At 39.6% G+C, this 15,806-nt stretch overlaps 1 protein-coding gene across 1 annotated transcript; it reads left to right on the top strand.

Moving 5' to 3' along the window:
* Nucleotides 1–4,557: 4,557 nt before the first annotated feature.
* dmbx1a (diencephalon/mesencephalon homeobox 1a) lies at nucleotides 4,558–14,533 on the top strand. The gene is made up of 5 exons (XM_035421342.1): nucleotides 4,558–4,786; nucleotides 10,239–10,404; nucleotides 10,951–11,129; nucleotides 11,730–12,138; nucleotides 12,476–14,533. The coding sequence occupies exons 2-5, from the start codon at nucleotides 10,251–10,253 to the stop codon at nucleotides 12,886–12,888; spliced, it is 1,155 nt and encodes a 384-aa protein (XP_035277233.1). The 5' UTR covers nucleotides 4,558–4,786; nucleotides 10,239–10,250; the 3' UTR covers nucleotides 12,889–14,533.
* Nucleotides 14,534–15,806: the final 1,273 nt, after the last annotated feature.

The raw sequence follows: 15,806 nt of genomic DNA, 5'->3' as shown, positions 1-15,806 counted from the left end.
GTATCTCACAGGTGGAAAAAATGTTTTATATGTTATGACATTTAATCAATGAGTATATATTTTTGTGAATATATAACTGAATATAAACATAGTAAGAGAGTTTGAATCCTAACTTTGATATTACTGATATTAATGTTACTTGTATTTCATTTATTTTTACTCCTACAAACATTGCTAAACAATCGCCATCATGATTCTAATTATCATTATCTTCATCATCAATATCATCATCAATTATTGCATCAAAAACTACCTTGTTAAACTAATAATCAATTTGGCAAAGGAGCCTTCTGCTTAAATTCCATAATCTTTTAATCAATTGTACAGATTACACGTGTTTCTCTGTCTGAACACAATATAAACAAAAAGGTATATAGATAGACTGGTGTATTGACATTCATGCATCCTTGTTTGTGCGTTCGTGCGTGTGTACATAGAATATTATGTACGTGTGCTTGAGAGAGAGAGAGAGAGAGAGAGAGAGAGAGAGATTTAAAACAGAATTGACATTGCAAGTAGGTAAAAACTTTCTGTGCAGAGATTTACGTGAGAAATATCGGGATATTGTCATGAATAAAAGGATTTGAGAGGAATCAGAGGAAGGTGTTGAAGCTTAAGAGAATGGAGGCTGGCCCCTTTAAAGCAGGTATCTAATTCGGAGAAGGTGGGGAAAAAAACTGTTTAAGATGAAGGCTGTGCTAATAACATGTCCAGGAGATGGCTCCTGGCAAATTGCTTTGTTATTCTTGTCAAAAAGCTCCCCAGAAAGCAGTCAATTTTAAACCATACATCAAAATGATTAATTGCCCTTAAATGAGCAGATGCTGGAATACCCTTGAATGGAGTCTGAAAGGCTACAGCTTTTTGGATTGCAAACGTAATGTATTCATGAAGTTGCAGAAACATCATTAGGACTATTAATTAGCTATTAGCGACCAACATTCACTGTCTCCGAGGTATTTATTTATTTATTTATTAGGATTTTTCCCCTCTCTAATCCGATAAAAAGATAAAATTTTATTTCGATGTTTTCCGTGTAAATAAAACTATGGGCGCTTTTGGGACTACATTACGGCAAACGTTTCGACGTAGGCTATAAAGCCAAACCATAAATAGTTAGAGTTTAACCAAACCGAGGAGTATTTTCATTGCTTATTAGACTGTTTTGCATAATATATTTAAAAGAAAGAAGAAATGCCACACCATTTGCGCATAAGTCACGTCTCGTTTGCCATGGAGAAGATGAATGGACAAAGTTTTTAAGCCGTGAAAATACGTTAGTTTTCAGATACGATGGAAAGCAAAAATAATGAATCACATTTCCATACGATTTATCGTGTTCGAACAAAAGAAAATAACCAAATAAGTTGATTGCAGTGGGTAGATATAATGCGATGTATGATATATGCCTATGTCACTGAAAATTAATATGAGAAAGCAAAATACATCGAAGGGGGGCGTACTGGTGGCAGCGCTAAAATCAATCTTAATAGGAACCTCTCCTGACACTTGCGTTTAAATCCTTCAGATGCGCTGGACATTAGTCCGCATTAAGTCCCGCAGAAAGCAGCTTTAAGGAAGAGGGGCTGAGAAGAATTCCTTCTCGCTTTAATTGCTTTAGAAACGGTTCCCACAAAGAGACATTGGCCAGATTTACCTCCCGTTTAAGTTCTTATTTCCATCGGTTCACAAGTTAATCCTCTTTCTCTCCCAGACCCAGTTACCGGGTGATATATCAGGGTGACAAAAGGCGGAGAAGGACGCAGGACTAGTCGGGATGCATAACGAACTTCCCAAATAAAATAATAATATGAAGCGTTCGTTTGCTATGACAAAGATTAAATTAATGCCCATGGGAGAGTCAAATAAGTTATATAATATGTTGTTTCCCAAACTTTATGTGCTGAAAGTTAAAAAAAAATAATAATAAAAAAGTATATCACAATTGTTTGTATTGCGAGGTAATATAGGCGACACAAATAAAGTTAGACTTCATTTATATACGTGTGGCCTAGTAGTTATTAATTCAAGAAATTACTGATAGTATTTTAACAATGAGCAATTATTCTTTATACATTAACATACATGTAACTTTTATTGTGTAAATAAACATCACAATTTTAGCCTAAATGTTTACTGTCTGGATGCTTTATTTATACTGATTAAGGCTGAATTTAGTTGAAGAGTTTCTTTAGATTTTGTCCACCCCCCCCCCCCCCCCCCCCCCCCCACTTGATTTTCAAAAAAATATATTTACTTTATATACCTATATTCATTCACCCTTTGTCCAGGAACTGAATTCCATATGATTAATTATTATTATTATTATTATTATTATTATTATTATTATTATTATTTCGGAATTGTATTTAACTTAGGTAGATTTGACCTAACAGTTATTTTGAACTTCTTGTTTAATTAATAATCGTTTTAATAAAAGGCTAACCGTTTTCAGGTTTAAATCTATGAATATGAAGAACGAGAAGAGCAAAGGTGCAGTTCACAGTTACATGCCTGAACTCGAATCCACAAAGTTAGAGAGACAGTTATGATCAGCCCCCCCCCCCCCCCAACACACACACACACACGTCAGACACTTATGCTCTCTCTCTCTCTCTTTCTCTCTCTCTCACACACACACACACACCTGTAAAACATAACTGCAAGAATTGCTTATGTAGTCTCATTCAATAGATTATTAACTTGCCACTGTCCACTCACGTAATATAGGATACATGCGCTAAAATCAATTAATTAGAAATTAGATCTGGAAAAACAAGAAAAACTTGACAAAATCATATTTTGTCAACATAGACACATTTAGAGTTTGCAGAAGTTTGTAGAAGGGACATAAGGACACATGGGGTGAAATGCACTCTTTTGCCATTACATGTTTTGTGTAGCGTATAAATTTGGTTTTTAAAAACATGACCAAAGACAGAATAGCCTATACGTCTTCGGATTTTCACCCAGACTCTTTTTCGAAGAATTTAAACAAAATATGCAAGCTTTACGTGAAAAGGCTACTTTTCGCTGTCCTTAATTCCAACCTAAACGGTTTTGCTCCGGGAGAAGAAATCTTTTCTAAAAACCCTTCAAGAAGAGAAGGGCATTATTGTTTTAATCCTCTTACCAGCAGTCATTTTAAGACAGGTTTTTTTGGAAGCTGAAATGGCGTCTTGTCTCCCCAATCCTATCCTAAATCCTTCGGGGCCGGGAAAGATTCTAAAGGCAGTACCCTGGCATCTATTAACGATCTCTCTAAAGGTTTTCCCCAGCGCGTTCTCCTGCAATGGCATGACAAAGCCGAAAAGCAAATAAACCGAGCGCGTGAGTTATTCAACTTAGCATAGACCAAAGACCTGGATCCATGTAACTACCCAAAAGCAATATATGCATATATGCATTATACCTTACTACCTGGGGGTTACCCGAATGAAAAAAAAGTAAAATAAAAGAACAGTCGGATAATTCGTTAATTAAAAATAAACCCAATAGCCCTTCATTTCTTAATTTGGTTTTATCTGACGTTGGAAATCAAGACGCAAAAGAAAAAGTGTATGCACAATTCAGCCTATTAAAAACTTGAATTTCATATTTTTAAATAGTGCTGATACCACTGCGCATGGTTCTTAAGTCTTAAGTATACCAAATTGAAGTTATACACAGAATAAATTGCAAAAACACTTGTAACCTGATAAGTTATTTATGTGGGATTGTGACAGAAATTGCATTACACTCGTGCTAATTGTAGCCATTTGACTGGAAACCATAAACCAAGAAGTACACACAAAATTTCGAGTGTTTATTTACTTTAGCAGAGTACAAAAGAGTCCAGCTGGGACCATATGTACTTTGTAAGTTGGTTTATCAAATTTTTGCTGTGCATGAATTCTGAACAGGTCCAAACTTTTGGTTTATGGCCAGTGAATTTGTGTACGTTTTCTGTAAAATATCTGAAAATAAGAGGAGAAAATACTATTAATGAATAAAAATGACTATATTATTAACCTCACCTTTATAACTGTTAAGAATCAAATAATTTGCAATATCACTATTCAATTTTTTTTTCAATAGAAACAAATGTACCTAAACTGTTCGTGATGACAGAGATCTTTCCGAAGTATAAGCTGCACAGTAAACTAATGATGGATTACTTGTTTAAAAACGAATTATATTTTATTTCTGTTAACCCTAAATTTTTTTTTTTGGTTATTTATTTATTTATTTATTTATTTATTTTGTTAACTGAAACACTTTTTCGGTTTAACTGTGTTAATCTTCTTACATAAGCGTCAAGTTGATTTATTCATTTGACCATGTCAGATCATAAATACGTTTAGTTTCTTTTGTGAAATCCCTTGACAGTATTTACAAACAGTTGGTTTGAAGAAGTAAGGTGGAGGCACGGAGGAGAAGCTCGAGATGTGAGAAAAAAAATGTCCCACGCGTTTGATTGACACAGAAAAGGACCACTGGAAAGCTTACATGACTCCACGAGGGGCTCTTTAAAATGCTTCCTCAATCCATGGCCCGGTAGATGGCAGCTTCTTCGAAACTGTGCAATACCATTAACCACTGGAAAGCGCATAGAGAAGCGAAGAGAACATACTGCAGCGGGCGCAAGAGGGTTGGACTTTGTTGGCGTTCTGAAGCAAATTAAGTGAAAATACTGAGGAAAATCAAGACTCAAACTCACTGACTTTGTGAAACATTGGACGCACGAATTCAGGATACACAATACGCTTTACAACCTTTAGGGCTTGGGGAAAGAAGCCTCCGAGAGGTAAGAACTTTGAAATCGTTTTTTTTTTCAGGGAACATTTAGCGTAGCCTATCGTAGTAACCTTAACCTTAATGTAACTACTTTTGTGGCAAGCTTAACTCAGAGATCTGTATAATACGAACACTTTTATGTTCTCACAGCCAAATTTTGCACGCCCATTAGATATAAGTTTTAACTGATCGTGGTATCACGAAGTTCCAGTATCAGCCACTGCGTGTGGTGGGTAATACTGTATTTATAATATTTAGTGTGGACTGAGCTAAATGCAATGTAACGTTGAAAAAAATATTCTTCTGAACGGTTCTTCCGTTCTGCCCACTCGAAAATAGGACCGTGTTCAAGTGGACGGAGAAAATGTTGTATAAAACGATTTCATACGTATTTATGTGCAAACGTCAAAGAATTTTAAAAGTTAGCATGGAGAGAGTTGGGACATAGGTTATCTCCGCAAACCACTAGCTGGAAAATGTCAGATGTTTCTCACACTGTCCAAACACATAATCCCATAATACCGACCAAGGTCTTATTTTCAAAATGTTTTGCAAGATGCCTCGCGACAAAATATTTGAAATCATTGAACACACATTAAGTTATTGAAATTTCTGCCGTCAATCACGTGCATGCGCAACATTGCGGTACTGCTAATGTGTATTCTAACAGTGTGGTTGTTGTGTTATATATGAATTATATTATATAAATATATAAATAAATTATATAAATACTTTCTCGTTACTATGACATGGCTTCATTACGGCCTTGGTGATTACGTAAGTTGCTGTCAGTTTGGCTCCGGTCGGTATTTGAGCACGAGGTAGTTGTTCACCTCAAGGTAATGGCCCGACGGCAAAGGACAATAACCAAGCATTTTTTCCTTTAAAAAAATATATTATTAGGGATTATTTATTGCTCATAAATTAACTTCGGTAACTGTATCAATGAGGATGACAGGCGTTTGTTTTGATCGAGATGAAGATGACATTTGCCCTCTCCCCTAGGAAAACACTAATCAAACACTTGTCTGGCAACTTGACAATTAAGAATACAAATACGAGTGATGCTGCAGGGAGCAGATTGCCGCTTACCATACCCTTTGCGAGTCGCCTTGAGGCAATGGGGCCCCTAACAGTAGGCTAACATTTTTCTAATTTAGCTGGATAAAAGGGTTGCACTGTAAATTCATGGCAATTTACATAATGACGTTTTGATAATCATTCAGCACTCTGTAGCCTACAGCCACCGGGGCACACAGACACTGCCTTGAACAAGGGTGGCTGGATAAATGGACAACAATACCAGAAAGACACGTTATTCATCTAATGTACCAATTTGTTCTCTTTACTAATGTCACATAAATTGTTTCCCTCTTTTTTTCCGATTTAATCAACACTCCATCGCTATCTGTCATAAAACAATGTACCGTTTAAGTTATCGAGTTTTTTTGGTAGGCTGTTGTTAAATCTGCATTGTGTGAAACAAATGCACGCGCGCGCGCACACACACGCACACACACAGAAAAGCACAGTGTAATGGGCAAACTGTACGTCCATGTCAGCGCTGATGATAAATGACGAACTCCGCAGTCGAAACCTATTTGCACCTCCATTAGATGGAGACCCAAATGGGGATCAACATGCATATTTTACTGCGGAGGTCCCATACATCTCAGCCATACACAGCCCTAGGGCGATGGGATAGGGGACCGCGAGAAAGAGAGGGAGAAGCGGCCCCATTCAACTCAAGTACTTAGGGAGCAAAGTAAACGTTTAGCAAAGCACCTTCTGTCCCGGCGAATTAAGCTATTCCCTCTTGCACCACGATCACATTTATCAGACATTACTGTGACTTAATAGGTTAGAAATGGCCACTGCGGGTGTCATTTACACAGATCTCTTTATTATATAGCAATAATATATATTTTATATGTGCACTGCCGTACTGAGAGATTTTTAATGCCTCAGAGTAACCTACTGTGAAATATTCACGTCTGTTTATGTATCAGGAGAGAGGTTAAGAACGGTGCCTATACCTACATGTTTTTGCAGGCCGGCTATTTCCTGAAATTTTATTCCATTGTTTTTTGCGTTATTTAAAATGGGTACATTGTACATTCTAATGGACATTATTAACTACATTAAAAATGTTTGCCCAATTTATTTGTCATTAAGCGGTGTGACATGACTCACATCTCGCTGTGACGATCAGTGAGATTGTGCATCCAATTTTACCGAAAATATTCGGAAAAGCAGCAAATGAACGAAGGTTTTCAGTTTATATTAGCATATCAAATAGATCTATATTATGTCAAATAGAGGTTCTCCCGTTTAAGCTACTTAAACGTATATCCTGACATTAATGTCCTGAATTTCCACTTTATTTATTTTTAAAGGAAAGAGTACCATGACAAAGTGTTCATTATTTGACCGTATAAGTAGTACATATAGTAGGCCTGGTTTGCTGTGGCATAGATAATAATAATAATAATAATAATAACAACAACAACGACAACAACAACCACAACAATAATGGTAATAATAATAGAAAGAAAACACGTTGAAAAGAATGTAAAAATACAAAGTTATTTGGAAACATTTAATTGGAAACAACTTATTCAGCTTCCTGTGTTCACACGGTCTACTGATTTGCAGCGTAGTCTGTTTTTCTTAGTGTACTTGTTTCCCTGCGTATATTTGTTTAAAATGAATTACCACTTATTGCCTTCCTTGATCACGTGACTTGTGATTCCCTGCCTTTACCGACACACATATTTTGTTTAACTCAGTTGCATACATGGCTAATATATTGTGGCAGTATAAACACAAGGCGTCCGCCCGCAGGACACAGGTGAAAAGAAGCGTATTTTGCGAATAAATGTATACCCATGTATACCCATATATGTGTATTGTTTTGTACACTTGCATCCAAACAACACTGTAAATGAACACAGAACAATTATACACACCTACTATGTGAAGGGAGGGAAATATTGATATTAACACCGCTTGAACATAATTATGGGCATATGGGTCAAAAACTTATATATAATTCCCTCAGCTGGGACACTTATAATGTACCTAAAAAATATAAACCTATTAAACATAAACAATGATCTGGTATGCTTTATTCCTTTTGATGCAGAAGTGATAATAATTTTAAAATATCCATTCAAAGCAAGAACTGAAGAAATATTTCCCTGCTGTAAAAATACCAAGACGGTCTTTTAAATAGTGAAACGGTGCATAATGTAAAAGCGAACTGATTGAATGCCTACATTTTCTACAACTATTCAACACTGTAAAAAAATATAAAGGTCTTTGTAAAATTAAAAATCTTGCTTTCCCATCTAGCCTAATTATTTGTACATGAAGATAAACATTAATTGGTGCTTCATTTAAAAACAAAATTCCTAGACACCACACGTGCTCGGGAAGATACGTTCATTTTCCAAAAGTTGAAGTATGTGAAGTATGCATAGGTTACTTTCAAAGGACCATATAGGCCTGTAATAACCTACGGACCCCATATCGCACTGTTAGGCCTACATTTTGTTCACACGATGTTTGCAATTTTATTAGCTTTGCTAAATTGGTAGCTTACATCGAGAAAAAAAAAAAAAAAGTAAAGCAAAAACATTTGGAATATTTTTACGCAAATGTTTATTTTGTCATACCGGTTTACCTATTGCATTTCGTGAGCTTTGTTTTGTCTATTGTATTTGCGATTGAGCCCTTTTTATACTTTTCCATACTGGAATAATGCTTCTGATTTGCAGAAAACAAAACCATTTTCCTTCTGTTTCGCTTGAAAATATTTCAATATAGAATCTTTTCGGTTTCCACTAACGTGGGGCGCGCGCACACAGCGCGTGTACGTGTGTGCGCTACGTTAGTGTAGCCAAGCGTGAAATATCAACTTATATATTTTATACTAGCCTATCTTTTGTTCTATTTTCATATCATAGGAAAATGTTCTTTTTAATTTTACGATCTGTTGTCATAATAATCGTCATGTCACAATTTTTTCTATTCAAAGCAGTAAGAAGAGCGACTTAACTTTTTGTCCAGCACACTTTCAGACCATAGGCTAGTGAAGATAAACCCAATTTACAGCATTGGTTTCATTGAACAGACTTGACCAGTAGCCTACCAAACTCAAATTGTAGTGCAATTTGTGAAATTGTGGTGCAATTTAAAAATATTATCTATTTAATTAATGCTATGATTCTCTGCTATATTTTCGGTGTGGCCTATAGCCTAACTGCAATCGCCTGGGAATGGAGTGATTAAATTAATTCATAAAGCATTAGTCATGCCACATTAAATTAAATAGAGAAAATTATCCCAATTAGAGTCCTGTATTATAATTAATAGCTTAAACGGATCAATAATTGGATGTTAACAGATAATGGCTTTGTCTGAAAGAAGATTTAAGCTCTATTTTGCTCTCAGACAGGGTTGTCTCATGAATCTAGTTGCGCCTAAACGAAGTGTTATTAGCTGATTCAACTGTAAGGACAACAACAGGGGGGTTTCAGCAACCCTATAGCTTGGTGACTATCAGAGCTGCTCATTCAATTTAGGGCAGAAGGCGGAGAATATTTTTACAGGTCAACAGCATAACCCTACAGCATAACCCTACAGTTATGTACATGAGCAGTACATGAAGGCGAACTCGTCGGGAACTGGTTATTGCGGATAGCCTGTGCCGTGAATATTCGTTGCAAGCGAAAGGGGTTATAGAAATGTGGTAGATTAGCCTACCGTTGCCTGCCTCGTCTGACAGCGGACTCCACGAAGATACTTCGCATAGAAATAATAATGATGGCCTCATAATGTAAAAATAAAAGGTCATTCACACTTGACATCCTGACTAAAATCCTGCGTTTTACGACCTTTCTATTACTAGTTATTGCCTGCGATGTAATATGATATGGGCTAATTTGCCTCTTGTTGAAAATTATATTGTCTGGTATTTTGAATGAAAGATGTCCGATAAATTAGAGCGGCCTCTGTGGGGATTGTCGTTCTTTCAAGCTAAAGTATAGGCTATATAAATACGTTTTAAAAAAAGTAAATACAATCGAATTTTAGCGATGTCACCCCTTTGATAAATGACATTATAATGCCAATATCAACAAACATGCTAGCTGTGGTCTAGGTGATTAAATAATCGTGTCACAAAGCTTGTCATCGTGTGACGAATTTGTAAATGAGGAGATGCAGGACTAGACTACTGTGAAAAGCTGTGGGTCTCATTTTTAGTTGAGGAATTGTTAGGACATCAAGTTAGGACATCAAGTAAGATGGAGGCTAGTTTTCTGGTTTCATAACTTCCTTCCTTCCAAAAACAATTTATAGCCTACTTTATAGGGTAAGGCAAATGTGCCACACTGACACACTTAATTTTTCATTCAAGAAAATCACAGCCCTGTTTTTTTTTTTTTTACTTTTTCCAGGTAACAGTCGACATGCAGCACTATGGAGTGAATGGCTACTCGCTGCACGCGATGAACTCCCTCAGCGCCATGTACAACCTCCACCAGCAGGCAGCGCAACAGGCCCAGCACGCACCTGATTACAGGCCTTCTGTACACGCCCTCACTCTCGCTGAGAGATTGGCTGGTAAGGGACACACACACACGCACACGCATACACACACAAACACACGGACATACACACATGCACACACACACAAACACGCACACACGCGCACGCACACCCACACGCACACGCACGTACACACACACACACACACACACTAAGATAAACAAAGATGCCGTGATGGTTTTCAAGTAGGCCTGGAAATGTTTTTTAGATTTTTCAAATGAGCGTGAGAACCACTTGGAAAAAACACTCTTCATCCTCAAAAATGTACTATTACACAAAGCATGATGATGTCTCACACACAACTATATACAATAAAAGCCATCACTGTAGCTGGTTCTGCTCGTAGCTGTTTGTAATTTTATGGTCTGATAATGATCAAACCTTTCGTTTTGGTTGTCCATGCAGCCTGTGTGTACACTGTTATTATCACTGATCGTACAAGGTGCCAAAATGTCAGCGAAAGATAAATTAGGAGGAGGAGGAGGAGGACCGGACATTTCCGACCCGTCCATTAATTAAACTGGCCGCGTCTTTTCTCTTCCAACGGCTGCACGTTTCAAGACATCATCCTGGAGGCTCGCTACGGCTCCCAGCACCGCAAGCAGCGGCGCAGCCGCACGGCCTTCACCGCCCAGCAGCTGGAGGCCCTGGAGAAGACCTTCCAGAAGACGCACTACCCGGACGTGGTGATGCGCGAGCGGCTGGCCATGTGCACCAACCTGCCCGAGGCCCGCGTCCAGGTGCGCGAGTGAACACGTCTGCCATGACTGACCGGCCTGTTTGACTAAAGGACTCCATATAGCACCTCTACCTCATTTAAAAATTCTACCTCATATCACAAAACACTCAGCATAAAGTGTCACTATTAATCAGATTATTCAATTCAATTCAATTTTATTTGTTTAGTACTTTATTTATTTATTTGTATAGAACTGTCACAAAGACACAAAAAGACCAGCCTGTTTGGCTAAAGGACTCCAAAGTATTTTTTAGAAATTATACCTCGTATCACAAACCGCTCAGCATAAAGTGTCATTATTAATCTGATTATTCAATTCATTTTAAATTTTATTTGTATAGCGCTTTTTACAGAGAACTGTCACAAAAACACTTTACAGGGAAGCAAGGGAAGAGACCGAGAAAAAAGAGCAAACAGAGCAAACCACCAATTTGTATCTGATTATAAATATTGTTATCGCTAGCATTAAAATGCAGTGATTTTGCCTGAAATTCCCATTACGCGGTTGAGCAGCGTCACAAGCACGTTTCCTTTCGTGATGTGTATTTGTTTGTTCGTTCGTTTCGAGCGTCGGTTTTTAAAGCCCGTGTCGCATCCCCAGGTGTGGTTCAAGAACCGGCGCGCCAAGTTCCGCAAGAAGCAGCGCAGCCTGCAGAAGGAGCAGCTGCAGAAGCAGAAGGACGCGGCCGAGGGGCCGGCGGCGGAGGAGGGCAAGGCCGAGGCGCCCGCCGCTGGCGTCACCGAGGCGCAGACCCCTCCTTCCTCCTCCTCCTCCTCCGCATCCTCCACAGCTTCGTCCTCCTCGGAGGCAGAGAGGCCTCAGCTGCCCCTGCCGGCCGAACTGAGCGTGGAGGTGAACGTCACCTCGGCCGAGCAGTCCGACAGCGAATCGGCCGCGGAGGACACCGCGGAGGAGGAGCTCAAGCAGCTGAGGGAGGAGCCAAAGGGCGACAAGGGTCTGTTGCCTGGCGGCAAGTCTCCGCCCTGCAAACAGCTGAGCCCCAAGCCAGGTGAGAAACGCCTCCCCGTAGCTAAAGCTAACACTGTCTGTTTTAAATGTAGACGGATTAAAGGTATTCCGTGTATACGAGTAAAAGTTTTGTCGTGCAAAAAATGTTAATAAAATAGATAAATTTGGCTCATTTAAAACTAGAAAACAGTAGGAAACTCAACCATCCAGCTTATCACAGTATCAATTCAGATCTTTAATTGCGCTAGCTGCATCTTGGTGAAATTATTTGACATATTTGAAATGAACAGTAGATGTAATTAATTAAATCACTTCCGGCAGCAGTAGGGCTATTGTGCTTGTACAAATGAAACAGATAATTCCTCGTTTCTCCCCAGATTCTCCGCTGGGCTCCCCGGTGGCCTCGTCCTCGAGCGGAGTCAGCGGTGGGATGTCCCAGAGCCACTCGTACTCCTCGTCTCCGCTCAGCCTCTTCCGCCTGCAGGAGCAGTTCCGCCAGCACATGGCCGCCACCAACAACCTGGTGCACTACTCCTCCTTCGACATGGGCGCGCCCTCCTCCATGCCCTACCTGGGCATGAACGTCAACCTCCCCACGCCGCTGGGCTCCCTGCCCTGCCAGCCCTACTACCAGTCCCTGTCCCACGCGCAGCAGGTGTGGAACAACCCCATCCTGCAGGCCTCCGGCACCCTCCCCGCCCTCAACAGCAAAACCACCAGCATCGAGAACCTGCGCCTGCGTGCCAAGCAGCACGCCGCCTCGCTGGGCCTGGACACCATGCCCAACTGACGCCCAGCTCCGCGGCCTGGCCGGGAACCAAATTCCCCCCTGCTTCCTTTACCACCCCGACCCCATCCCACATCAACCGGACAGCTAAGACCCGGACACTTTTCCCAAAATGTGGTCTTTCCTGCTGTTGGGACTGAGAGATTCACCTGCGCTGCTTGAGCTGAACCCTGAGCCATTTTCGTTCAGTTTTTGTCACACGTCAACTATCGACCACCTTCAGAAAATATGGTGAGAATACATTCCTCTTCGAGTCAGGAGGAAGTGATCAAAGAATTCAACATCTGCTAGAGCAGTGGCATACGGACTGGCATTGATGGAAAAAATATGTGGATGTTTTTTTTCTGGATTGTCATCATCAGAACTCCACGTTTGACTGGGGTGGATGGACTGTAAGACCGGGCTACAACAAGGGCCTTTCTGCTTTGTAAATAGCTTTCCATGTTTGTTCAGACCTCCCTGGTTACAGTGTATCAGTTGGTGTTGCCTTCTGTGAAGATGTTTCATTAGCAATATCAATTTCCATATCGTGATAACAAATAAAATAAAGTATGAAGGAGACACAAATGAAGGAAAATAAGACTTAAAAATTAAGCTTTGATACTACATGTCTCTTCAAAGCGGCGTTTTTTCAAAAACAATTAATCTGACATTTTGACCACATTGCCTATGTTCCATTCAAGTACAAATTGTTATTATAAACCTAAGCCATGCGTTCTTTGATTGCTAAATTAAATGTGACTAATTTCTCTGTTTTATGACCAGGATTGAACCACTTGTAAGGAGAATGACTCCTTAATGAGAAAATGATTTCAGCGACTAAATGCACAAGCTGTTAATTACTTTATGGCTTAGGGCAACAGAAAATTATGCCATTATGAGCTGTGCCTGAAATGTGAATTGCGCTTGAATCCCATATCCTCAACAAATAGGTTCCAGAGGCAAGAAATATTTACGCTCTGCCCCAACACCAGTATCAGATGTGTCTTTGCTTAGAAACAGTTTTACCACTAGTGGTCCTGCTGCAGAGATTCTAACCGTATCACAGCCCAGAGAACTGATAATAGTTTACATTGACCTTAAGGCTGATGTGTATATAAAGTTCCCACTGTCTGGGGACGTTCCCTGTGAGATACTCCCTGTGTAAAGCACTTGCAGGAAGCAAGACCTGTCCTCTCTTGCCTATTAAAGGTCTGAGCTCATCCACTAGATGTAAATTATTTTATATGTAGATTAAGAGAAAGATACTTTATATGTAAATGTCATCCGTCATACAAATAAGGGATACTTAAGGTTGTCTTCTGTCATAGATTGTGAAGTTTAATTTGGGCAATCCTGTAGCTCTCCTTAGAAAGATTGTACTGTGTTGGCGACAGCCTGCACTTTTAACAGCATAATTCTATAAATGATACAGTCTGGGTGTCTATGTAAGTCTTCATATTGATGTCCGTTGTGGCCGTGGTCATACTGAAGAACTGTAACTTAATTACGAGGTCATCGAGTCAAATGACAATGTTGCAAATTAAACAAAGCTGAAAAGTGATCCAGACTCATAGCAGTTTTCCTTAAGTTAACAAGGTAGGTTTTAAAAGTGGTATGTTGTACAAAAAAAAAATCTTAAATAAAGCATTGTTTGAAGATCTTTACATATGAGACCCCTTGACATATTTAATGTCCTCGTGTGTTTTTTTTTATGAGAGTTACTCACTTATTTATGCATTGCAGACATTGATAGACATTGTAGACATGGACGAATTAGACACAAAGTCCTGTCGATAAGGGGCATTTCCCCCCGTCATATACTTCTCACTTAACTGAAGTATCAAAACGCATTTCAATGGTGTGCTTTGTGGGTCCCCTCATTGGCCATCACTGCTGATTTTGATCATTATTATCATGAGAACTGTATTTTTCATTCATGGTGAGCTGATACCTGAGTCTGGCCAATCAAATAAGAGGGCAGGATCACAGCTATGTCTCTCCCAAAAAACTGGAAACTGAAAATAAAAAAATAAAAATAAAAAAGCAACTATACCAGGATGGTCCAATGACTGCGGATACCAGATGGGATTGAGATTTGCAAGATGTAATGCACAGCACAGCAAGGAGCGACAGGCATACAAATTCGTTCTCTTTATGTACCCTTTACTTCGCAGTGGAGGTTACAGTTACAAAAAAGTTGCTCAAAATGAGCTATTGACAGAGTCTAGGCAAGTAACAGTGAACATGGGAGATTAACGAATAGCTGACGTTAGGTGTGAAATAACAAAACAGCTGTTCTTTTTTAGTTCCTCTCAATGCATCCACAGTTAAGGGATTAGCAGCCTAATAACTATTTTAAGATGCCATGATTCCCAGAATTCAACCATTCCGACTCTGGCAGCTTACCGTCCCTGCCTCACAGATTAAAAGAAGAAGCCCTTGGACTGGATTCACTGTTTGGTCACAGCTCCACTTTCCCTGATCAGGTGCTTCTTCTCATAGACTTTGCTTTTTGATATATATTCGACTACCACCCCCACCCCCCCCACCCCCAACTCCCCCCACCCAGTCTGCTTACTATTCTGCTTTACATTCTTTACTCCAGACGGCTTGCCTGCCCTGCGGCTAAATTGGTTTACATTAAAGAGATAAATGCACAGCAAATGGTCTTTTACAAATACAGTAAAAATGCAGACTTTGCATGTCCGGATTAGCGCTGGAGTCAATAGGGGAAAGAGGAGCTTTGTGCAACACAAAGCTCAGAAACCAGTCTGCTGATGCAGCCCGTCTCAGTGCTTTTGGCTGGCTGGGTTGGGATGGGGAGGGGCGGGGGGGAGAGAGTGGTTGGTAGCGTCTATGCACAAGAGTGTAACTTCCTACATTATGTAACTTCTCATGAACAACAAACTCCTGCAAAATAGGGTATACCCAACCCCACC

Source organism: Anguilla anguilla, chromosome 6 (genome assembly GCF_013347855.1).
Source record: "Anguilla anguilla isolate fAngAng1 chromosome 6, fAngAng1.pri, whole genome shotgun sequence".
Lineage (NCBI taxonomy): Eukaryota > Metazoa > Chordata > Actinopteri > Anguilliformes > Anguillidae > Anguilla > Anguilla anguilla.
The sequence above is the reverse complement of the archived record's forward strand: the minus strand, read 5'-3'. Positions and strand labels throughout refer to the sequence as shown.

What these genes read in the sequence shown, in the direction of transcription:
- dmbx1a (XM_035421342.1), top strand. Translation starts at nt 10,251, where the DNA reads ATGCAGCACTATGGAGTGAATGGCTACTCGCTGCACGCGATGAACTCC. An exon ending in TCTCGCTGAGAGATTGGCTG is followed by an intron (nt 10,405 to 10,950) that starts GTAAGGGACACA and finishes GCACGTTTCAAG; the next exon opens with ACATCATCCTGGAGGCTCGC. An exon ending in ACAGCTGAGCCCCAAGCCAG is followed by an intron (nt 12,139 to 12,475) that starts GTGAGAAACGCC and finishes GTTTCTCCCCAG; the next exon opens with ATTCTCCGCTGGGCTCCCCG.